At 47.1% G+C, this 24,686-nt stretch overlaps 1 protein-coding gene and 1 long non-coding RNA gene across 5 annotated transcripts in view; one reads left to right on the top strand and one right to left on the bottom strand.

The window, feature by feature from the left end:
* LOC111093268 overlaps nt 1-7,809 on the bottom strand; it is a 33,571-nt gene extending 25,762 nt beyond the window's left edge. For 2 of the 4 annotated variants that reach the window (XR_005355918.1, XR_005355919.1), the window contains exon 1: nt 7,422-7,809. This is a non-coding gene — a long non-coding RNA (uncharacterized LOC111093268). The remainder of the gene's footprint in view (nt 1-7,421) is intronic. The other 2 variants (XR_005355917.1, XR_005355916.1) reach the window with 1 other exon arrangement.
* Nucleotides 7,790-24,096, top strand: RCC1 (regulator of chromosome condensation 1). Its single transcript, NM_001205212.1, is given in 10 exon segments — nt 7,790-7,865; nt 16,510-16,591; nt 18,144-18,331; nt 18,511-18,690; nt 19,736-19,832; nt 19,947-20,069; nt 20,562-20,717; nt 20,974-21,093; nt 21,427-21,579; nt 22,538-24,096. Coding segments are annotated over 9 exon segments (1,266 nt in total). The 5' UTR covers nt 7,790-7,865; nt 16,510-16,518; the 3' UTR covers nt 22,714-24,096.
* Nucleotides 24,097-24,686: the final 590 nt, after the last annotated feature.

Below are 24,686 nucleotides of genomic sequence, written 5' to 3'. Positions count from 1 at the left end.
TCTCATCTTTTCCTCTACCACATATGCAGCCTATGGAGGGGAAGTGCTCAAATGTCTGAAGAGGTTTTTTTCCCCCCTTCTAACCAGGCAGGGGTTTTAGTTTTTGGTACAAATTAACAAGGTAAGGCTGAGTAACTTGCTGGGCAGGACATAAGTGCATTTTTCTTTCCATGTCCAAAGTGTAGCTGAAGCAACACTGTTAGCAGGTATTCTAGGCCCCACCCTTTGTGCCAGACCTGTTTGCAACCTACCTGTCTAGGCTTTTTCCAAACAGGCTCTTCTTTTTTTTTTTTTTTTAAGATTGAGAGGCAGAGACAAAGGCAGAGAGAGAAGCAGGCTCCCCAAAAGGAGCCCAATGTGGGACCCAATCCCAGGTCTGAGCCAAAGGCTGAGCCCCCCAGGTGTCTTCAGGCCTTTTTCTGCATGTAGGCAGCCCTATCAGTTGCCAAACCTAGGAGTCTGAAGACTGCCTGCGTTTGAATTCTAATACCACCACTTGCTGTCCACGTGACCTTCGGCAGGTCACGTGACTTCTGCCTTGATTTTTTTTCATCCATAGAATGTGGATGGCAAAAGTACCTACCTTGGGGTTTTAATGAGCATTAAATGAGTTAATTGTAAAAGTTTAAAATGTATAAAGGCACAATGAGTTTGTTAAATATTGCTTTTGAAGCAAACAACCTAGGATACAGTGTCCAATAAATTCTGTTGAATGAATAAAGTCTACCATCACATATCTATTCCTGAACCAGGTTTATCTCAGGACGAACCCTATCATTCCAGGAGAAGTTAAGGGATTAGTAACTTCCCCAAGACCACCTAACTAGTAAGGAGCAGAACGAGGATTCGGACCTAACTCCCAAAACCGAATTAGCTTTGAACAAGACAGCATGGTGACGTATGTACATTATTTAACCTGATACTCCATGTACCTCTGTAAAGTAGGTACTCTTTATGCCCATTTTGCAGATAAGGAAAACCAGTTGGAGGATATGAGGAACTTGGCCAAGTCCTACAGCCAGTAAGTGGCAGGCACTTACAGAACCTATTTTCAACCTATGTCATGCCTCAAAAAATTCTATTTCTACCTGGTTTAAACCACTTTTTTTTTATTAAGCTAATATAATAACCACTTCACCATAAAATCTCAGTTTCAGTTGTAATGAATTACAACCCATGCACTCAGTTTTATTAGACACTGGAAAATAAAGTAGAAATGCATAGTTTCCTGAAAGAGTGAGAGCCCTTCCTTGGCCTCAAGGAATGGGACCATATATATAAGCTCAGTACCTGTATGTGCCTGGCACATGGCAAACTTTTTTTCTATCTTCTATTTCACTGATTCTGCTTCTATCTCGTTTTCTTCTGATTAAGTGGAGTTTACTCTGCCTCATTTCTTTTTTTTTATTTTCTTAACATTTATTTATTTGAGAGAGAGCACATGAGTGGGGAGGGGTAGGGGCAGAGGGAGGGACTCTGAAGCAGACTCCCTACTCAGCACAGAGCAACACTCCGGGCTCAATCTCATAACCCTGAGATCACAACCTGAGCTGAAATCAAGAGTTGGACCCTTAACCGACTGAGCCACGCAGACACCCCTCTTCCAGTCATTTCTTTTTTTCCTCTCCCCACCCCCATTTCTATTTTTAAATAATATTATTTTTTATTGGTGTTCAATTTGCCAACATACAGAATAACATTCAGTGCTCATCCCGTCAAGTGCCCCCTCAATGCCCGCCACCTAGTCACCCCCACCCCACCCAGTCACCCCCACCCCCCGCCCTCCTCCCCTTCCACCACCCCTAGTTCGTTTCCCAGAGTTAGGAGTCTTCCATGTTCTGTCTCCCTTTCTGATATTTCCTACCCATTTCTTCTCCCTTCCCCTCTATTCCCTTTCACTATTATTTATATTCCCCAAATGAATGAGACCATATAATGTTTCCCACCCCCCATTTCCTAAGGTAGAAGTTGAGATCATTGATATGAGAGCTTTCTTTTTTTTTAATAGGCATTTAGTGCTATCAGTTTTCCCTAATAATTGCTTTAACAGTATCCCACAACTTCTCATATGTTGTGTTTTCATTTTAATTCAGCTCAAAATACTTTCAAATTCCCTTTTGATTTCTTTTACCTATGGGAAATTTAAAAGTGCATTTGTCTTTAAATACTTGGGAGTTTTCCAAAGATCTTTGTTATTGGTTTCTACTTTCTTTTTTTTTTTTTTTGGTTTCTACTTTAATGTCAGTGTAGTCTAAGAACATACTTCATACGACTTGAATCCTTTTAAATTTACAAGACTTGTTCTGTGACCTACAACATGGACTTTCCTGGTAAATGTATCCTGGGCACTTGAGAAGAATATATATTTTGCTGTGAAGACAGGTGAAACATTCTATAAATGTAATCAGTCAAGCTGGTTGGTTGAGAGTGTTCTTTAAGCCTACTATATCTTTGCTGGTTTTCTGCCTGCTTACTCCATCAATTATCAAGAGTGGGTTATCAAAATCTCCAGCCATATTTGTGGATTTGTCTATTTCTTCAAGAAGTTCTTCCAGTTTTTGGTTCACGTATTGTGAAACTCTGTTAGTAGTTGCATATCAGTTCAGGCTTGTATATTTTGATTAGTTGACTCCTTTATCATTTATGAAATTCCTTCCTTTATTTCAATAATATTCTTTGCCCTGAAATCTACTTTGTTACTACTATAGCTGCTCCAGCGTTTTTTCTCTTGACTAGTGTTATCAGAATGTCTTTTCTATCCTTTTGCTCTTAACCTATTTGTGTATTTATATTTAAACTATATTTCTTGTAAGTCGTGTATAATTGGGTCTTTTAAAATTTATTATGATAAACTCTGCCTTTTAACTGGAGTGTTTAGATCCTTATTTTATATGATTAATGTACTTAGGTTTGAGTCTTATCATCTTGATCTACGTTTTCTATTTGTCTCATCTGTTCTTTGTTTCTTTTGTCTTGTTATTCTACCTTTTAAAAAATGAGTATCAGGGGCACCTGAATGGCTCAGTCAGTGTCTGGCTCTTGATTTTAGCTCAAGTCGTGATCTCAGAGTTGTGGGATTGAGCCCTGCATTAGGCTCCTTGCTTAGCAGGGAGTCTTGCCTCGGATTCTCTCTCTCCCTTCCTTTCCCTTTGCCCCTACCCCACCATAGTTCTGTGCACTCTCTTTCAAATAAATAAATAACCAAATAAATATATTTTTAAAAAACGCGTATTGGGCATTTGGGTGGCTCAGTTGGTTAAGTGTCCGACTCTTGATTTGAGCTCAGGTCAAGATCTCAGGGTTGCAAGATTGAACCCTGCATTGAGCCCTGCATCAGGTGTGGAGCCTGTTTAAGATTTTCTCTCCCTCTCCCACTGCTCCCCCCAAAAAGAGTAGCATCTTTTTCTGATTCTATATTACCTTCTTTGTTAGCTTACTAGCTATAACTTTGTTATTTTTGTGGTTGCTTTAGGGCTTATGGTATACATCTTCAACTTATCAGAGTCCATGTTAATTGATACTATATCACTTCACTTAGGATAGTATAAGAACCATATGTTTATCACTTCATAGTCTTAGTATTGTTGTCACATGTATCACTTTTACATATATTATAAAACCCGTATTTTTTTTTTTGTTTAAAGAGGTAATTCTCATAAAAAAAAAAAGAGGTAATTATCCTTCTTACAGTTTTAAGAAAGAAAAAAATAGGGATCCCTGGGTGGAGCAGCGGTTTGGCGCCTGCCTTTGGCTCAGGGCGCGATCCTGGAGACCCAGGATCGAATCCCACGTCGGGCTCCTGGTGCATGGAGCCTGCTTCTCTCTCTGCCTGTGTCTCTGCCTCTCTCTCTCTCTCTGTGTGTGTGACTATCGTAAATAAAAAAAAAGAAAAAATGAAGGTGAAATAAGGTACTTTCTAGTGCTCTTCATTCCTCTGTGTAGATCTAGATTCTCGTCTGGTATCATTTTCCTTCTGCCCAAAGGTCTTCCCTTAACATTTCTTTTACAATGATTCTACTGGTGATTAATTCTTTTTTTTTTAAGATTTTATTTATTTATTCATGAGAGACACAGAGAGAGAGGCAGAGACATAGGTAGAGGGAGAAGCAGGCTCCATGCAGGGAGCCCAATGTGGGACTCGATCCCGGGACTCCAGGATCACACCCTGGGCCGAAGGTAGGTGCTCAACTTCTGAGCCACCCAGGGATCCCCTGATGATGAATTCTTTCAGCTTTTGTACATATTAAAATAACTTCTTTTCACCTTCATTTTTGAGGATGTTTTTGATGGGTTTACCTTATTAGATATAATTTTGCTGGAGTACTTTAAAGATGTTGCTCCATTGTCATCTTGTTTGCATTGTATCCTTGTCTTTGTTCCTCTGTACCTAACATGTTGCACTGTATCCTTGGTTTCTCTGTATATAACATGTCTTTTTTCTGACTGCTTTTAAGATTTTCTATCATTGGTTTTAAGCAATTTGATTTTGATGTATGTTGTTTCTTGTGCTTGGAGTTACTTGAGCTTCTTGGATTTTGTGTGGGTCAAGGTTCTCTAGAGAAACAGAACCAACAGGAGGTATGTGTGTAGATAGATAGAGATTTATTTTAAAGAACTGGCACATGTATTTGCGGGGGCTGGCAAGTCTGAAATCTGTAGGGCACTTTGGCAGGCTAGAAATTCCCACAAGAGTTGGTGCTGCAGTCTTGAGCCTACATGCAGTCTTGGTAGAATGCCTTCCCTTAAGGCCTTCAACTGATTGGATGAAGCCCACTCACATTACAGGAGGTAATCTGTTTCCTCAAAGTCTACTGATTTAAAGGTTATCATATCTGAAAAATACCATCACAGCAACTTCTAGACTGGCATTTGACCAAACAGCTGGCCACCACAGCCTAGCCAAGTAGACATATAAAATTACCTATCACAGATCTCTAGGTTTGTAGTTTGCAAATTTTTAAGCTGTTATTTCTTCATATGTTCTCTGTCCCCAGCTCCTCCTTGCTTTCCTGTATATTTGGCCACTTAAAGTTATTCAATAGCTCACTGATAGTATTTTCAATTTTTAAAAATTCTTTCTCTGTGTTTCATTTTGGATAGATTCTATTGCTATGCCCTCAAGTTTACTAATCATTGCTTTTACAATATCGAATCTATTGTTAATAGCATCCAGTATATTTGCAATCTTAGATACTGCCAAGAAATTCACTTTGGGTCTTTTTAACTTCTACGTTTCTTCTTAACTTCTATGCATATGGAATACAGCTATAATAACTTTCAATGTCTTTCACGTCTATCATTTGAGACACTCCTAGGCCAGATTCAATTAATTATTCCTATTATGGTTTGTGCTCAATAAATAAAATAATGATAGAATGTGAAAAAATTAAAATTAGTATTTGGGTTCAGAACAGGAAAAGATAAAGTGAAGCCAAGGAAGGCTTCATGGAGATGGGAACTGAATTGAGCCTTAAGATTTATCAAGAACTTCGGATGCCTGAGCGGTTGAGTGTCTGCCTTCGGCTTGGGCTATGATCCCACGGTCCCGGAATGCTGCATCGGGCTCCCTGCATGGAGCCTGCTTTTACCTCTACCTCTGTCTGCCTCTCTGTGTGTGTGTCTCTCATGAATAAATAAATAAAATCTTAAAAAAAAAAAAAAAGATTCATCAAGACCTCAGCAAGGCAGGAAGAAAGGCATTTGTTAGGGAAAACAGCCCACATAAGGCGAGAAGGTAGGATGAATATGGGCACCTTCAGAGTACACTGCAGAGGCTAAGGGGAGAATAGGACATTTGCCACCTGGTGCTCCAAGCAGAGCAGTGAAGAAATACCGTCTTGGGATCCCTGGGTGGCGCAGCGGTTTGGCGCCTGCCTTTGGCCCAGGGCGCGATCCTGGAGACCTGGGATTGAATCCCACGTCGGGCTCCCGGTGCATGGAGCCTGCTTCTCCCTCTGCCTGTGTCTCTGCCTCTCTCTCTCTCTCTCTCTCTCTCTCTCTCTGTGACTATCCTAAATAAATAAATAAAATATTAAAAAAAAAAAAAAAGAAATACCATCTTTAGAGATTAGTCTTCCAAGATTTCTAAGCAGGGCATGTTCTCACAGCCATGAGTTAGGGAGACTAATGTGGGGAGATCTAGGTGGAACAAAATGGAGGGGAAGGGATGAGAGCCAGAAGTAGAAGCCAGGAGGGTGGTGCTTTAGACCAGAGGGGCAGAAACAGAAACATGAAGAGGAGAGAAGGAGGAAGAACCAGAAAAGAAGTTAAGGATTAAATCTTTACTTCTCAGAGAACCTTAATCTTGGCTGTAAGGACGAAGCTGGGAGGGGAGAAAATAAAAACATGATTTATTTTTGGTGTTGGGTCTTCTGGGAAGAGATATGGGGCTGAAACTTAGGGTGGAGGTCAGAATCAGGCCATTTGGACTGTCCTCTCATTTAAAAGAACAAGAGTTCTGGTTGACCCTACAGAACTTCCCTCAGCTCTATGAACCTCATTTGTCTCATTTTCCAACAATCATGAGGTTTTGTAAGGAACAAATGAGCTCATGGACATGAGTGGATGTGTTTCTGTAGTTAACAAAGTAAAAGATTCTACAAAATTGGTGATAATCATTCTTATAATTACATTAAGCCATGTGAATGAGTAAGATCTTGGAAGAAGACAGCAGAGAGATCAAAGATCCAGGCTTAAATTTGGAGAAGTTTCACAGCATATCATCCAAAAGAGGAGTCCATGATGGAGGCAGAAGTAAACTTGGAGAGGTAAGAGACCCTGAAGATGGGGGAGTACTTTGGGGTGGGCTCTGCATAGTAGAAGAAATTCAGTTGGTAAATATTCATCAAAAGTTCAGGTATGATTGAATGACTTTCAGAGTCAGAATCAACATGAAATGGAGAAAATACCCTTCTGCAGGGGTCCCTGCCCTGACCTCAGAAATCCCCAGACACAGTCAAAAGGCCAGAGGAGGTCACCTCAGGGAACACCTGACATCCTGAACTGTTTGTATCCATCCTGGGGAAAGACTGTTAACAAGAGAGCACCCAACCCCAATCCACACCCTCATCTTCTTTTTTAGCTAATCTCCCACACTTCTCTTGCTCCCCTCACTCTTGGTCTCCCCTTTCCCCAGTTCCATTCTCCATTTTGCTCTAAAACAAAACTCTGCTCAGGTCACTCCTTTGCTCGGATCCCTTCCCTAGTTCCCCACTGCCTGGGAACAGAGGGTGTAGTCCTTAGACACACGAGGCCCTGCATCGTGATGACTCTCCTCCTCCTCCATCGTTCTGAGCTCACTCCCCGGGCACCCCCTGCCCAGGGCATACCTTGGCAATTTCCCGCAACCACCCCAGGTTTTCATCGGTTCCCTGTCATCGCAAAGGATACGTGTCCTAGCTGCCCTGCCCGCTTAGACTTACCTTGAAAAGCCTTCCTTTAAGCCCCACGCTGAGCCAGATGCCCCTCCGTGGTGGTTGACAGTCTGATTTCTCATCTTTCTCTGACGGGGACCCTTTGGAGAGCAGGGAAGACCTTTCTCCTCCGTGCGGCCCCTGCCCCACCAGATCTTCCCAAGCCGACCCTGGCTTCAAGTTGTCTCGGGTCGTCAGTCCCCGGGTCGGGACTTGGAGCCTCGGAAATACACACGCACAATCCCGGGGCGTGGGCGGAGCGAGCCGGGTCCAGAGCGCTCCAGCCCGAGCGCGCCACTTGCACTTCCCGGGGCGGCCGCCAGGGGCCGCCGGGCTCTTTGTTTTCCTTTCTGGCCCGGGGTCGGGGCCGGAGGCCCGCAGAGCGCATGCTCTGGGGCAGTTGGCGGCGGGGCCGGCGAGCGGAGGAGTTGCTTGTGGCGGACCTGCAGCGAGGTGGGTCGCGCCGGTCGCGGGCGGGGGGTCGGGGCGGGGGGCGGCGCGCGGGGCGGCCGCAGCCGGAGCCCAGGCGGGCCGGGGCTGCTGCCCGCGCGCTCGTGTCGGCGGCGCCGGCCCCACGTGAAGCCGGGCGGCAGGAAGGCGCGGGGGCGGGCGCGCGGGTCCCCGGCCCCTCGGGGCGCCCTGGCGTCCGCCCGGCCCCGCCCGGCTCCGGCGAGGCCCGCGCGGCCCCCCAGCCGCCGCGCCTCTCGCCCGGCCCGCGGCGGCCGCGCGGGCGGGAGATTCAAACGGCCCGAGCGCGGCGGGCCGGGAGCGCGCGGCCGCGGTGACCCTGGGGCGCAGACCCGCGCTCCTCGCGGCCCGGGACCCGCCGCCCCCGCAGGGGCTGCCCTTCCGGAGCGGGAAAGGGATTTGGTCCAGCGTTCGTCTGTAGGATGCGTTTGGCAGAGCAGGGGAGCGATCCTGCCCGGAGAGAGCGTGTGCCTGAGGGACGCAGGGCTTCTGCGGGGGTCACCAGGCGCCGGGACGAGGACTGCTGGCCCTTGGAGAGGTGTGCTGGGAGGCTCGCATCCCCTCGTCTGTCAGCCGATTATTTACTGGCTGGCTGCTCCGTGCTGAGTGGCCGGGGCTGGGGAACAATGGTGAGAAGGGCCCCGCGTGGCCCTTACACAGCCCCCGGCCCCCACGGGGACACCCATCCGGGGGCCTCCGTTACGGTCCCGTGTGTCACCGAGTATGTCCCTGGAGCCAGGGGCGCTGCTGCCGGCAAGTCATTCGTTCACCTGCTAGTAATTGAGGTGCTCCGACCAAGTGGGACTTCTGTGCCCTAGCGGAAGTTGAGTGTACGGAGTGGTACGGGGGCTCTTGGGGGGGGGGGGGCGGTCTCCCAGGCCTGCCCAGGAGGGTCAGGGTGGCTTTCCAGGTGAAAGGACAACGTAGTAGGGTTATGCAGCTGACTGCGGGGAAGGGGTTAGTGCAGTCCAGGCAGGAGCATGCAAAGGCATGAAGGTATAGGTGAGTTGTTGGGATCCCGAATTCCACAGATATTTAAGTCTGGCGCACAAAGAGTAACGGGACAGTACGGCAAGTCTTGAAAGGTCTGGAGTGCAAGACCAAGGAACACTGCAGGGGAGCAGGTGTCACCCAAGCAGGGCGTCAGAATGGAGTCTAGAAAGATGAATTCAGTTCATCTGCTCTTGTTTTTTTTTTTTTTTTTTAAGTTTTATTTATTTATTTATTTATGATAGTCACAGAGAGAGAGAGAGGCAGAGACACAGGCAGAGGGAGAAGCAGGCTCCATGCACCGGGAGCCCGACGTGGGACTCGATCCCAGGGTCTCCAGGATCGCGCCCTGGGCCAAAGGCAGGCGCCAAACCGCTGCGCCACCCAGGGATGCCATCATCTGCTCTGGTTACAAAGACATCCCAAGAGCAGGAATACTGTTGGGCTTTGCAGCTTACTAGTTGGGTGCTCCGGGGCCACCCACCCAATCTCCCTGGGTGTTAGTTTCCTTATCTGTAAAATGAAGCTAAGATGCATGTGATGAGAATTATTAATATCCTGTATTTTTCATAAAGCAGTGGTTCTAACATCTGGTGGAAGCTCAAGCCCCTTTCCCCCAGGCATAGCTCTGTGTACTAGGGGGCTCCTCTGGTGAGGAACTCCAGGAGTGAAGGATACCAGCTCTGTGCCTGGCACATTGGAGCTCAGCAAGTGTTTGTTGACACATGAGACTGTCTCCTCCCTTTCCTCCTGGGGACCTTTCTCACAAAGAGATTCTTAAGCCTCTGAGACTGTCGGGCAAGTGTCTGCCCTCCTCATGTAGGCGCGGTGGGGTGGTGGCCAGGACAGCTGCTGTGGTCAGAGAGAGAGGGCTGTCTTTTTTTGCAGAAAAGAGGCTGTGGAGAGGTCATAGGAGGTCACAACAGGAGCACCAGGCCCCTGGTAGACTGTCTAGTCTGGTGTGCCTTCATTCACTCTCCCCAGAAGAGGGGAGGGAAGGAAGGGAGATAGATGCTCAGATCCTGGTCAGGAGTGGTCAGGAGACCTGGGATCTCATCCCACCTTTGTGGCCTGGGACACTTTCCTGAGCCTCTCGACTCTCTTAACCTTTTTTTTTTTTTTTTTTTTAAAGATTTTATTTATTTATTCATGAGAGACACAGAGAGAGAGGTAGAGGCACAGGCAGAGGGAGAAGCAGGTTCCATGCAAGGAGCCAGATATGGGATTCGATCCTGGGTCTCCAGGATCACACCCCGGGCTGCAGGCGGCGCTAAACCGCTGCGCCACCGGGGCTGCCCTCGACTTTCTTATCTTTAAAACTAGGGTGAACACACTTACTCAGAGGGCATTATAGTTGGATATTCATGGAAGTTCACTCTATATCTTTTACTTATTTGTGACTGTGTCTCACTCTTCTCCCAGACTGTATGCTGCTGAGGATGGAAGCAGTGTTTGTCTGTTAGGGGTAAGGGGTGGACCAAAGATTGCTACTTATTCCTAGCCCAGACACTTAGTGTGTGGTTAAGAAAACACACCCAGAGCAGTTAGAGAAAGAGACTGGGGGATCCCTGGGTGGCTCAGCGGTTTAGCGCCTGCCTTTGGCTCAGGGCGCGATCCTGGAGTCCCGGGATCGAGTCCCACATCAGGCTCCCTGCATGGAGCCTGCTTCTCCCTCTGCCTATGTCTCTGCCTCTCTCTCTCTCTCTCTTTCATGAATAAATAAATAAATAAATAAATAAATAAATAAATAAATAAATAAATCTTTAAAAAAAAAAAGGAGACTGTACAAAGGACTGATTTGTGCAATAGAGGATTTGCAGATGGGTAATAGGTGCAGGGCTCCACCTTTTATAATTTTTACTTATTTATTTTAAGCTTATTTATTCACTTCTTTAATAATCTCTACATCTTGGGGGGTCCCTGGGTGGCTCAGCAGTTTAGCACCTGCCTTTGGCCCAGGGCGTGGTCCTAGAGTCCTGGGATCGAGTCCCACATTGGGCTCCCTGCATGGAGCCTGCTTCTCCCTCTACCTGTGTCGTTGCCTCTCTCTCTCTCTATGTCTCTCATGAATGAATAAATTTTAAAAATCTTTAAAAAATAATAATAATCTCTACATCCATGATGGGGCTCAAACTCACTACCCTGAGATCAGGAGTTGCATGCTCTTTTGAGTGAGCCAGCCAGGTGCCCCCAGGGGCTCCACCTTTTAGAAGGTGCCCTCATCTCCTGCCCTACCTCCAGGATTGCCCACAACAGCATTCTGCAGTATCCAGAGGCCTTCATCTGAGAGGCAAATATTCTGAGGCTCATAGAGAACTCAGGTCTGGCCTTCCTCACATCTTTCAGTGGCTCCCACACCCACCTGACCCACTCGCTCAGACCCAGTGTCTCCTCTCTGGTCTCACTATCCTCATCCACTTCGTTGGCCTCTGCCCTCAAGTATCATGTTTGGCCAAGCTCATGGAGGATTGGGAAGGCCTGCCTGGGCTGCCTTCACCTCTGTCTGGATCATGGCCTGCCTTTGGCCGGTTTTTAAGTCAATCAGATATACCTGGGTTCTGTTCCTGACTCTCTTATGGCTGTATGAACTTGGGCAGATAAATTTACTTCTGTGAGCCTCAGGCCCATCAATTGGATTAAGAGTTATAGTCCTTCAACTTGTTGTGAGAAGTAAGAGGTTGTTGGCATAGAGAAGTTAGGCATGGCCAGTGCCACCAGAATGGCTCATATTTTAAGGATTAGGTTGGTATGGTGGACAAACATGTAAATTAGAGTAGTCAAGATCCAAAACTCTGTCCCAGTTTCTCTGGGAAAGAATGGTTAGTTTAGGATGAGAGGAGGGATCAAGATTTACCAGTGGAGGTGACTTTGGGACTGAGTAGACATTCTTCAGTAGGATAAGGGATGGGAAGAGATAGAGATGCAAACAGTATGGAGAGAACAGTAAGCAGTCCAAAATTCTGTGGGAAGGGAAAGGAGGATTTGACAGAGAAGGGATGAGGCCAAAAGTTAAGTCATTACCAGACTCTGGAGGCCTTTTGCACCAGGCTAAGAAATATGGGCTTTATCTTCCAGGCAAAGGGAGCCATTGGGGAATCTGAGCAAGGAAGCTGCTTGTTTCAGGTTCAACTTTTAGAAAGATCTTGAATGACTTATGGAATGACATGGGGTGGGGATCAGAAAGACCAGAGCCAAGTGGCTGCCTTTTCCTGGGGAGAGGATATAAGAGACAGGTCCCAGGCAGGTGAGAGAATGGGGAGCTCGGGGAAGAATTTGGCAAGGGCACTAGCTTTGTGGAGTGTGACCAACTTGGTGGAGACCTTCACTTCCTTTTCTAGTCCTGAATGAGATACTTTACCTTTCTGAGCCTCAGCTTCCTCATCTGTAAAGTAGGATAAATGTGCCTAGCTTGCAGTGAGATGCTCCACGATATTAGCCAAAACACAGGTGACTAAGGAGATGTTCACTGGGTTCCAACCCACAGTAACACGTTTTTGTTAGTGCCCCGTGATACCAACCACTTCGTATTTATTTTTCTGTCTCTCCTCCAGGCCTTGCCTACAGGTCAGCCTAGCATCAGCACCAGTATGCTGATATAATTCTTTTCTCTCTCTCTGTGTGTGTGTGTGTGTGTGTGTGTGTTTGTGTGAGTGTTTTAAGATTTTATTTATTTTTTCATGAGAGACACACAGAGAGGGGCAGAGACGTAGGCAGAGAGAGAAGCAGGCTCCCTCTGGGGAGCCTGATGTGGGACTCGATCCCAGGACCCCAGAATCACACCCTGAGCCAAAGGCAGGTGCTCAACCACAGAGCCACCCAGGTGCCCCTCTTCCCTATGTTCACTTAACTTCTTGTTGTGAGTGCTTTTCCATGCTACTATATGCTCTCCCTCCCTGGCACAGCTGACCTCTACAGGTCATTCTAATGAGCCGACAGGAGGTTTGCCTTTGGTAGGACAGGGCTTTGGACACGGTGAACTGGCTGCCAGCTTGGCCAAAAATACAAGCTGTCTACCTGAAATAAGGGATACCTGTTCTATCCTACACCCCTTAACCCACTCAGCTCTGCATGCTTAACATCCCTTTTTGTTGGCTCCCAGCAACTTCAGACTTAATGAAAACACCTGGTAAAATGGGGCTCTCCAGTCTCCTCTCCCACTTGTCCCAGCTCACTATGTAGAACTCTGCCATCCTTTTAGTCATTTTTTTTAAAAAAGATTTTATTTTTAAGTAATTTCTGTACCCAGTGTAGGGCTCGAACTCACAGCCCTGAGATCAAGAGTCACATACTCCACCAGCTGAGCCAGCCAGGCGCCCCATTCCATTCTCCAAGTCATTTAAGCCAACGCCTCAGAGTCCTTGTGTTTGGCCAAGCGCTTAGGGGGAACCTGGGTAGGCCTCCCTGGGATCCCTTGGATTTTTTTAGGATGAAGAAAGTCATTCTGGATCCCTCCCTCTCCCTCACTCTACTACACATCTAATTCGTGAATCAAATCTGTCTTTATTTATTTATTTATTTATTTATTTATGAATGATAGTCACAGAGAGAGAGAGAGAAGCAGGCTCCATGCACCGGGAGCCCGACGTGGGATTCGATCCCAGGTCTCCGCCCTGGGCCAAATGCAGGCGCCAAGCCGCTGCGCCACCCAGGGATCCCTCAAATCTGTCTTCTAAGTTGATCTGTTTTGTCTCCTTTTTCTCTGTTACCTCAGACAGACCGACCAGATCAAGTCAACATCATCTCTCACTTGGATGCCTGCAATAGCCTCCTCTGCCAGTCCATTCCAGTTTCTTTACAGTAGCCAGAACAACCATTTAAGAATGTAAATCCGATAAAGACTTTCTTAAAGTTGTTCTGTTTTCCCTAGAAGGCCTTGCATGACCCAGCCCCTGCTCACCTTGTGCCAGCTGACCTTTTCTTCTCCAGCTGCAGCCACACTGGCCTCTCCAGGTTTCCAAACTTTTTTTTTTTTTTTTTTTTTTTTTTTTTTTTTTTTTTTTTTTTTTTTTTTTTTTTTTTTTTTTTTCAGGTTTCCAAACTTGCCACACCATTTACTAGGCTACTTTTGTCCTGCTCTTGCCCTGCTGGTTTTTTCATATTTCAAGTCTTAGCTTAAATGGCACCTTCTGACCACTCTCTTCCCCTAACCCAAGTTCTTTTCTTTTCTTTCTTTCTTTTTCTCTCTTTCTTTCTCTTCTTTCGTAAAGTATGCATAAAATTTACCATTTTAACCATTTTTTCCCATTTTAACCATCTTTAAGCATATAGCTCAGTGTTGTGAAGTACACTCACATTGTTGTTCACCTCCAGGTTATCTCTTATGTCACCTTGCTTATTTTTCACTCAGCACCACCCCTAATGTTTCTTTCCTGCTACAATGTAAACTCCATGAGAACAGGGAGAGGATTAATCTCCTTTTTCCTTGCTATACCTGGCCCAAAGCCAAAGCACCGGTAATAGCCACTCACATATTTGTGGAATAAATCCCTCTCCCACTCCCCCTGTTCTCTGGCTCTCACTCTCTCTCAAATAAATAAATACTCTTATAAATAAATAAATAAAGAGGATAGAGCTCAGAGAGGTCAAGGCTGCTGGCCAACCATGGTCACAAAAGCCAGGGTGAACAAGCCACAGCTCTGGCAGGTAAATCCGGTTCCCTCTAATGCCAGAGGATGTGCATTTTAGCATGGTAAGAGGGGGTCTCAAAGAGGCGGGTTGGAAAGGAGGAGTCACCCCTAGAGAATAAACAGTTGGCTGACATTCAGAAATGCCACTTTATCAGAGTCAGAACTGGGCAGTCACAATCTGTAGAAACTTAGGCTACATAGGCTAGGAGGATTCTAAACCTCTGGCTACTTTCTTATCTTCAATCCTTTATTCTCCCTAAGGATAGTTAGCAGAAATGTGCTCAGAAATTCAGAGGCCATTGGCCCTCATGCAGAGGGGAGCTGGAGAGGCTGATGCTCTAGGACCTGGTGGAGAAAGAGATGGTTAGGCCCACAGGTGAGCCTGAGAAGGGCTCTTGGAGTTCCTATTCCATTTATTATCTTGGGTAGAGTCTCATCTCTTAGCTACAAAATGGAAGAGAGGTGGGTTGCATTAGATTAGAACTGTTCAAGCATTATGTGGGGCAGGCTCTACATGTTATAATGCCAATATTAACTTATTATGTTTATAGTATTAGCTCATTTAATCCCACATAACAAAGATGTAGGTAAAATTATCCGTTTTACTGAGGAAGAAACTGAATCATGAAGAGATTAAGTTTTTTCCCAAGGTCAAGCATCTAGAAAGTAGCTGAGCACTGATTCTGGTCCTGAGACTCTTCACTGGCATAGGCTATACCCCTTCTATTATCAGGATAGCTCTAAAGTGCCCTGGCCCCTGCTGTCCATTCCAGAGGGTTTACTGTCCAGATTTTGGGAACACTAGGCTTAGACAATATGACTGCTTTTTATAATCTTATTTTTTTTAATTTTTATTTTATTTTATTTATGATAGGCACACAGTGAGAGAGAGAGAGAGGCAGAGACACAGGCAGAGGGAGAAGCAGGCTCCATGCACTGGGAGCCCAACGTGGGATTCGATCCTGGGTCTCCAGGATCGCGCCCTGGGCCAAAGGCAGGCGCTAAACCGCTGCGCCACCCAGGGATCCCTGCTTTTTATAATCTTAAAGACTAGGGCTTTATAAAGATTTATTTCCAGGGCTGGGTATGTGGAGGAAGAAGGCTTTGGACACAATTTGGGCTGGATTGGAATTGAGAGAGCTGGGGAGAATGTCTCTGTTCTCAGCAGCCTTGAGGAAGACAGGGAGACCATTGTGGGGCAGCAGCCGCCAAATAAGAGAAGGGTTTGAGGCTGAAGCTCTCAGCTATCCTGGATGGTGCTAGGTCCAAGAACCTTTCTTTCGCCCATCAGTCATTCCCCCCTTCCTTATTTAACACCTGGTGAGTATATACAGTGTTTCTTTCTTACTAGATTGTTTAGGAAAGCCAGGTTCCTCCCAGGAGTGGCACTTTTGGATCAGAAGGCATAAATGGTCTGGTTTGGTTTTATGTAATGAAAATAACTTTTTTTTTTTGATCTGATAACAGTAGTCTTTACCAAAGTTACTAGTGGTTATTTCACGGTTGGGGGGGGGGGGGTACTATGAAAGGTACTTTACTTAATACTGTTCTTCAAAAAAAAAAAAAAAACAAAAAAAAAAAAATACTGTTCTTCAAGATTTTTATTTTTATTTTATTATTATTATTTTTTAAGATTTTTATTTTTTATAATAAAATAAAAAATAGGGTGCCTGGCTGGCTCAGTCAGAAGAACATGCAACTCATGATCTCAGTCCCATGTGTGTAGAGATTACAAAAATATATAAATAAACCTAAAATAAATAATAAATAACTTAGAAATATATGTAAAGTTATTTGTCAGATACTTTAGATAATATAGAAAGGTACAAAGAAAAAAATATGTCTGGGGCACCTGGTGGCTCTGTCAGTTAAGTGGCTGCTTTCTCAGATAAATTCTAAGTAGAATTGCTGGAATTCCTCTTATGTTTTTTGGGGTTTTGGCAAATGTTGCCTAGTTAGGGCAGGAAAATGATTGCCATTTCTGAAATGGAATATTTGCCTCGGTTTTTCAGGAAAGGAAGATGCCACCAAAACGTATAGCTAAGAGAAGGTCACCCCCAGAAGATGCTCTCCCCAAAAGCAAGAAGGTGAAGGGTAAGTTGGTATTGGCCTTTATTTCCGAATGGAGAGGGCCTCTTGGAGCCCCCAGAATCTAGGATTGGGCTCCTTCCTTCTCGACATCTGAGGCTGAGGAGCCTGGAAGCCCAGAAACTCCACCCAGATGGAGGGTCTCTTGTAGCTTACTGAATCCCACCCTCTGGAAATCATGAAGGAGCAGAGACTTGTCTACACAGCGGTACTGGCAAAAACAACAACAACCAACCAGCCCCCAAAACAAGACCCTAGCTAGGACTTTGCTCTAGGCAGTAATGCTCTAGGGCTAGGACCATTGACTTCCAGAAATGGGTTCAAGTCCAGGCTCTGCCACTTTCTAGCCCTGTAGCTATGGGCAAGTGACTTAACTTCAATGAGCTTGAATTTCCCCATTCATAAAATAGAGGCAAGAACAGCACCAACCTCACTGGGCTGTTAAGAGGAAAGAGATAATATCTTGCTAACATTTGAGGGAGGTAGCTGTGTTTCCCCCCTTCCTGGGACTGTGGAGGGAGATGGGGAGGAGAGAGATCCACCCCCAATCTGGGAGGGGAGAGTGTGAACCCACACTCAGACAGTGTCTGTCTTTTGCAGACCGTCGTAACCAGGCAGTGAGGGCCGTTGCCTCCCGTCGTGTTCCAGGTGCCCAGAGGCTGAGCCCTCCTGACCAGACAACCCGACCATGTGGCTCCCTGCCCAGGGCACCCTCTGCGCAGCCGTCACGGCCCTGGCAGCCGTGGCCACGCCCCCCGGGGGAGGAGCTGGACGCCATTGGCTGTCCGGGCCCGCGGCGACCGCCGTTGGCCAGCAGATGGCCCGGTGCAGTCCCCTGGTTGGCTTGTACATTTCCTCATCTGCTGGTTTTCTGCCCCTGCTCCTGCCCCTCCCTGTTCAGCTGCTTGGCTGCTCCCAGATAGGAGCGGAAGGGTTGGGGAATATGTCTAGGCGTTAAGTCTCAGCCGGAGGATGGAGGCTAGGGACAGTGCTCTGACCCACGTAGGTTCCCTTTGGCTTCAGTGCAAATTTCCGTGACCTTGGGAAGGTTACTTAACCTCTCTGAGTCTGTTTGCTTTCCTGTAAAACAGAAGCCTAAATATAGAAGGTTTGTAGCATAATTTAAGGGACTAGGAAGCAATTTAACATTCATAGAGTTAGCAGTCAGTAAAGGGTAGACGTTACCTGAGTCCTCACTGTTGGCACCGTGACTCCTGAGAACTTAGAGCCATTCAGGAAAGCTATATGCATCCTCACTATTCTCTTCCGTCCCCACCAAGATTTATATCACAGTATTGAGTGTCTTCATGTTTCCATCTTTTCCCTCACATTAATAACGTGCTCAGCTTTTAGTTTTCACAAAAACTTTGTGACAGAGTTATTTTTGTTATTCATATTTTATAGATGAGGAGACAGGCTTCTTAGAAAGATCCTATGACTGGTCTGTGGCAGAGCAGGGGCTTGAACCCAGGTCTGTGTGGTTCCAGAGCCCATGCAGTGACCCTCTCCTCCCTCCTGTCATCGTGCACACTCAGGAGCCATCTTCTTCATCCCTCAGTCTCCCATAGGTCCCACAGCACAGAACCAGGCATCGTGCTGACACTGGGCCAGGGCGACGTGGGCCAGCTGGGGCTGGGCGAGAATGTGATGGAGAGGAAGAAACCAGCCCTGGTGCCCATTCCGGAGGACATCGTGCAAGCTGAGGCTGGGGGCATGCATACTGTGTGTCTAAGCAAAAGTGGCCAGGTATGTTGGGGTGGGTGGCACAGGATTGGACCGGGCCCAGGATTGGGGGGCTTGGGGAAGGAGCTTTGAGCCACACACATTATTCTGTGGAGATGGAGCTGGTTAGCTGCGCAGGGAGTTGCCTAAACAAGAATGGACTGAAGCCAGACCTTCCACTAATGGGGGCATCTTGGGCACAGGTCTACTCCTTCGGCTGCAACGATGAAGGAGCCCTGGGACGGGACACATCAGTGGAGGGCTCAGAGATGGTCCCCGGGAAAGTGGAACTGCAAGAGAAAGTGGTACAGGTGTCAGCAGGAGACAGTCACACAGCAGCTCTCACTGAGGATGGTCGAGTTTTCCTCTGGGGCTCCTTCCGGGTAAGACCAAGTCTGGAAGACTGCATGGAGGTTGACTAGTGAGACCCCAGTGATAATCCATTTCCACTTCCTTGTTGTACTTAATGGTAGAGAAATCATGGCCCAGAGGCAGAGCTTGGGCTCAGACCGGGTCTCTTCTCTTCAGCCGTCTACACCATTGGCTGTTTCCTTGAATCTGTATCAGGAAGTGTGTATCTTGAAAAGGAGTGGGTCAAGGATGCCTTTGGGCTGAGGCTTACCCAGGAAGCCAGCCTGCTTTCTCACCCATCTCCCTGCCTTCAACCTCTGCCCTCCCAGGCCCTCTTCTACATCTGTCAGGGGTTTGGGGGTCCATGGGAAGGATTGTCACATCTCAGAATTTCTGAGGGAAGGGAGTGTAATTTAAACAGTAGAAAAAGGGATCCCTGGGTGGCGCAGCGGTTTAGTGCCTGCCTTTGGCCCAGGGCGCGATCCTGGAGACCCGGGATCGAATCCCACGTCGGGCTCCCGGTGCATGGAGCCTGCTTCTCCCTCTGCCTGTGTCTCTGCCTCTCTCTCTCTGTGTGACTATCATAAAAAAATAAATAAATAAAATAAATAAATAAATAAATAAACAGTAGAAAAAGTAAAAATAAAAACAGTAGAGTCAACATTAAAATTGTGATACTTCGGTATTTAGTTTATTTTGAAACGTCAAAAACAAAAGTGTTTCCTCATCAGGGCTATTTTTAAAGTTTTTTATGGAGAATTTCAAACACATAAAAGTAATCAGAAAAATACATTGAACATCCATCTCCTCATTTCACAGTCATCAACTTTGCCAAGCTTGTTTCCTCTCTACTCCCATCCACTACCCTATTCCTTTCTTATTTTAATGCAAATGACAAGCCACATATGATTTCATTCATTAAGTATTTCACTGTTTGTCCTGGCTCCTGCCCACTTCTTTATCCCCATCTGGCACCAATGCCCTTCACCAGACAGCTCTGTGGTTGCCTGCAAGCCTGGATCTGGCTGGTTTGGGGCAGCCAGGACTGGCTGGTAAGTGCTGTGTCCTGCTTTCTAGGACAATAATGGTGTGATTGGACTCTTGGAGCCCATGAAGAAGAGCATGGTGCCTGTGCAAGTGCAGCTGACTATGCCTGTAGTGAAGGTGGCCTCAGGTGAGTCTGGGGGTACTCACTCTAGGCAGGAATTGGAGAAACTTGTTCTGGGGCTGGGCTTGTCTTGGGCCTTACAGACAAGCCTTGTATCCTCTACCTTCCTCTCCCCCTTAGGAAATGACCACTTGGTGATGCTGACAGTTGATGGTGACCTCTACACTTTGGGCTGCGGGGAGCAGGGCCAGCTGGGCCGTGTGCCTGAATTATTTGCCAACCGTGGTGGCCGTCAGGGCCTTGGTAGGTGGCTCAGGTCCCTTTGGCCAGGCAACTTGGCAAGCCACCCCTTGGTGAAGGTCAGATGCAGGAGGGAGTCTCTATGTGTGTTTAGCCTTGCATCAGATAGGCCTATGGAGATAGATGAGAACTCTGACTCTAAGCCAGACCACCCTGGATTTGAATCCTGGTTCTACTACCTATTGGCTTTGGGACCCTGGACATATTTCCTCATCTCTAAACCTACTTCATTGGGTTGTGGTGAACTGAAATAGGTTAACATAGAATGTTTGGCACATGGTAGGTTCTGTGTAAATGTTACCTCTTACGGCTTTGGGATTCTGAGCGAGGCACTTGTACTCTCTTGGCTTCAGTTTCCTCTTTTTAATAGGGAAAAGGGAAAAGAATCCCTGTGTAGCTTCCCTGCAAGGGCTATAGTTTTGGGAAAAAACACGCAGGGCAGAGAGAGAAGCTGTATGTGTCTGCCACTGACTCTCGCCTCCTCTCTGCCTATAGAACGACTCCTGGTCCCCAAGTGTGTGATGCTGAAATCCAGAGGAAGCCGGGGTCATGTCAGATTCCAAGATGCCTTCTGTGGTGCCTACTTCACCTTTGCCATCTCCTGTGAGGGCCATGTATATGGTTTTGGCCTCTCCAACTATCATCAGCTTGGTGAGTCCCAAGCCCTACACCTGGCATAGCCCAGAGTGACTTGGGTTCCAATCCTGGCTTCTCCACTCATTCGTCATGCATCCTTGATGGGGTGAGCTAACCCCTCAGAGCTGTAGTTTTGTCATCTGTAAATTGAGACTATCCGTACCTTGGTGTTTGTGTGAGGGAAGCAGCCTCACTGTGTGAGGGGATGAAGAAGGACCCCTCCTTGGACAGCTTCACCCCTGACCGCTCTATCTTGGCCTTTTCCTCCCAGGAACCCCAGGGACAGAATCTTGCTTTGTACCCCAAAACTTGACATCCTTCAAGAACTCTACCAAGTCCTGGGTGGGCTTCTCTGGTGGCCAGCATCATACAGTCTGCATGGATTCAGAAGGTGGGACCTCTGGGTCAGGGGTGGAGTGTTCCTGGCCAGACTCCTGAGACCATGGTCCTTGGAACCTGGATCTGCTCCATTGGTTGGGCCAGATGTGGGTCCTTGAGGGCCACCCCCATCCCCCAGAGTCCTGGCACTTTTCCAAGCATGAGTTCAGTGGGGTCCTAAGGAGGTTCTCCCAGGCCTCCCCCAAAACCTGGAGAGATGCTGCAGACCTGCTTCTCACCGCCCTGGTTGTGGGGACCAGCTCCCTTGGATACGGGAACTTAACCCTAACCTGGTCTACCTGGAGTGTACCTTCTGCTACTTTTCATCTCTCCCCCCCTCCCACAGGAAAAGCGTACAGCCTCGGCCGGGCTGAGTATGGGCGGCTGGGCCTTGGGGAGGGTGCTGAGGAGAAGAGCATACCCACCCTCATCTCCAGGCTCCCTGCTGTCTCCTCAGTGGCTTGTGGGGCCTCCGTGGGGTATGCTGTGACCAAGGATGGTAAGTGAGGCTGCCTGCACTTGGTGTGGTTTAGTTTTGGGGGTCATGGTTCTTACCCCCAGAGCTCATCAGGCTCTGAGGTCCATCATCAAATAGAGCTGAGGTGCAGAGAGCACGTTGCTTTTCTCTCGACTGTCAGAAGCTCTGGCTTTGATGAACGTAAAATGAGTGAACAGATTATTTTAATGAGGGTGATTTGTTTTGTAGCATAGAAAAATAATAAAGAGAGACATATCACTGAGGCCCAGACAGCCAATAGGCCTTAAATCCAGGTCTCCAGACTCCTAACTCAGGCTTATCTTTACATTTTCCACCAAGGTGACCCCTTGATTTATAGCCTAGTATTGCCACCTTCCAAGGGAGTTGTACTTAGACTTTTATTAGGAGAAAGAAGGACCAGGGTTCTGGCAGGTACAGGAGAGGAGGGTGTGAACTAGGTGGTCACCAAAGCCTGAGTGGGTGAGTGGGATAGCCATGGACACCTTGAGAAGCCTGGAGCTGATGGAAGCGCTTGACCTGGGATTATGTGGGAATAGTTCCTGAGGAAGTAGAGCTTGTACTACACCTTAAAGGCTCAATCCTTTATGATAAGCAATGGAGCTCATCCCAGGCACAGAAATGTCTAGAGCAGTCTCAAAGGTCTCAGAGGTCCTTGGAATGGAAGGTTAGTGTAAGGGTTTGGGGAGTGGCCAGTCATGTAGGGCCTTGAATGCCATGCATAGGGGAAGGGAGAAGTCTTTGGCAATATGTAAGGACTGTGGTCTCTGGTTGACAAAGCTGTTTTTTTAATCCATCCTCTCCTTGGCTCCCAGCTCCCCTGAACTCCCAGAGGCAGGGACATTGCTCGGCTACTACAGGCCAAAGCCAGAATTTACCCTCATGTTCCAGGCTTCTCATGATATAGGAAGGTGGGGCTAGGGATCCTAGAGACAGCTGCCCCCATTTCTCTCCCTTGCAGGTCGTGTGTTTGCCTGGGGCATGGGCACCAACTATCAGCTGGGCACAGGGCAGGAAGACGATGCCTGGAGCCCAGTGGAGATGACAGGCAAACAGCTGGAGAACCGTGTGGTCTTATCTGTGTCCAGTGGGGGCCAGCACACAGTCTTACTAGTCAAGGACAAGGAACAGAGCTGATGAAGCCTCTGCGGGCCTGGCTCCCGGCCCCCCACCCTCTCTCCTGGAACTGAGAAGCTATGAAAACTACAGATTCCAGCAAGCCTCCCCCAGCCCCGAGTGCTCTGTCATCTCCTGCCTTTTTCCTATCAGCAGAACAGAATCCTTTTCCTCTTTTCCATCCTCCTTTCCTGAATCATCCTGCAACCTATAGGATGAAGGGGAGGTGGGAGGGAATGGAAGAGGGGAGGGGGTTTCGGCAGCCGGAACATTGCTCACCCCAGAGCTCTGTGGTTAGACCTTTCTCCCTCATCCCTACCTCCCATGGTCCTGGCTGACCCTGGTTTTGCCTGCCAAAAACCAAAAATTCCTCCCCTCGGGATTTGGTGCCCACGTTCTGAAAAGTTGGGGATCTTCAGGCCCTACTGTAGCCATGTGCCACTCTGTCCTTCACAATCCACAGGCATATAAATGGTATGGTGGTCAGACCCAGCTGTCATGGACCTATGCCTGGGGGAAACCTGAGATGGGGCAGGGCTGCCCAGCCATGGGCAACCCCAAGCCAAATATGTGGCCCTCAACAGATGTTCATGGGGAAGAAAAAATGATCCTCCACTTGATCAAGAAAAAAGCCAATCAGCCTTTATCCCAGAAGCACAAAGCATTCTGCCCTTCAGGTATTGCCTGAGTATCCTGCCCATCCAACCTGCCTTACCTGCAGCCAAGGGCCTGAAGTCTGGAAAGGAAGCTACATCTGCAGGGCAGGACATGGAGGGAAGGGGAAGGAAAGTTTTATAAACAAACTTATAGCAATATTGAAAGTGAAGGGAGGGAGGGGAAGGGGGTCAGAGGGCCAGAGGCTGGTGCCCAGGAAGGGAAGCAGCAGCTTGTACAGTGGCTGAGAAAATAGAAAACTGTTTTGATTTTTTAAAAATGTAAAGTATTTTGGAGGGGAGAGTGAAATCTTTTAACACTTTGAATAAATTTAGAGTTTTATAAAACAGGCCACTTGTTTTTTACATACTCCCTGCTTTTTTAAGGGAGCACCTGCTGTGTTGGGAAGAGCAGAATAAAACCATACCTATGCACCTGGTCAAAGCTAGGACTTAAGTGATGTTGCAATGTCATGGTATGTGCCAGTCAGCTATTGATGTGGCTGTTTCATACAAATCAAAAAAGAGAAAAAGTTGATTTTTGCTTAGGTATTTATGTTTCAGGAATCACTCACTGGATTTTTTTTAAAAAAATTATGCTGCATAATGTAAGAGACATGGAATGGATCTTTTCATATCCTAATCCCAAACCAAGATTTGAATACAGTACATATCTATAAATACTTATACTAAGCTTGCTGTTATATCATTTTCAACAGCTGATGTAATTGATTAAACAAGATTAACTGCATAATAACTTTTTTTTTTAAGATTTTATTTATTCACAAACACAGAGACAGAGGCAGAGGGAGAAGCAGGCTCCATGCAGGGACCCTGATGTGGGACTCGATCCTGAGACTGCAGGATCATGCCCTGAGCCAAAGGCAGACGCTCAACTGCTGAGCCACCCAGGCGTCCCTCATAATAACTAAGACTGCTTACAATGTGTATTTTTAAATTATTTATTCATGAGAGAGGCAGAGACCCAGGCAGAGGGAGAAGCAGGCTCCATGCAGGGAGCCTGAAATGGGACTCGATCCCAGGTCTCCAGGATCAGGCCCTGGGTTAAAGGCAGTGTTAAACTGCTGAACCACCTGGGCTGCCCCTTTTTAAAGATCCATTTTTTTAGGATTGATTTATTTATTTTAAAGAGAAAGAGGGGGGTGGGGGAAGGGCAGAGAGAGTGAGAGAATCTGAAGCAGACTCCCCACTGAGCACAGAGCCTAACACAGGGCTTGATCCCACAACCTTGAGATCGTGACTTGAGCTGAAGTCAAGTCAGATGTCTAACCAACTGAGCCACCCAGGCGCCCCATACAACGTGTATTAATGTAGATTTTC

The sequence above is a fragment of the Canis lupus genome, chromosome 2 (assembly GCF_011100685.1).
Source record: "Canis lupus familiaris isolate Mischka breed German Shepherd chromosome 2, alternate assembly UU_Cfam_GSD_1.0, whole genome shotgun sequence".
In the NCBI taxonomy this organism is placed as follows: domain Eukaryota; kingdom Metazoa; phylum Chordata; class Mammalia; order Carnivora; family Canidae; genus Canis; species Canis lupus.
Note: the sequence above shows the minus strand (reverse complement) of the source record. Positions and strands in the feature narration are given on the sequence as shown.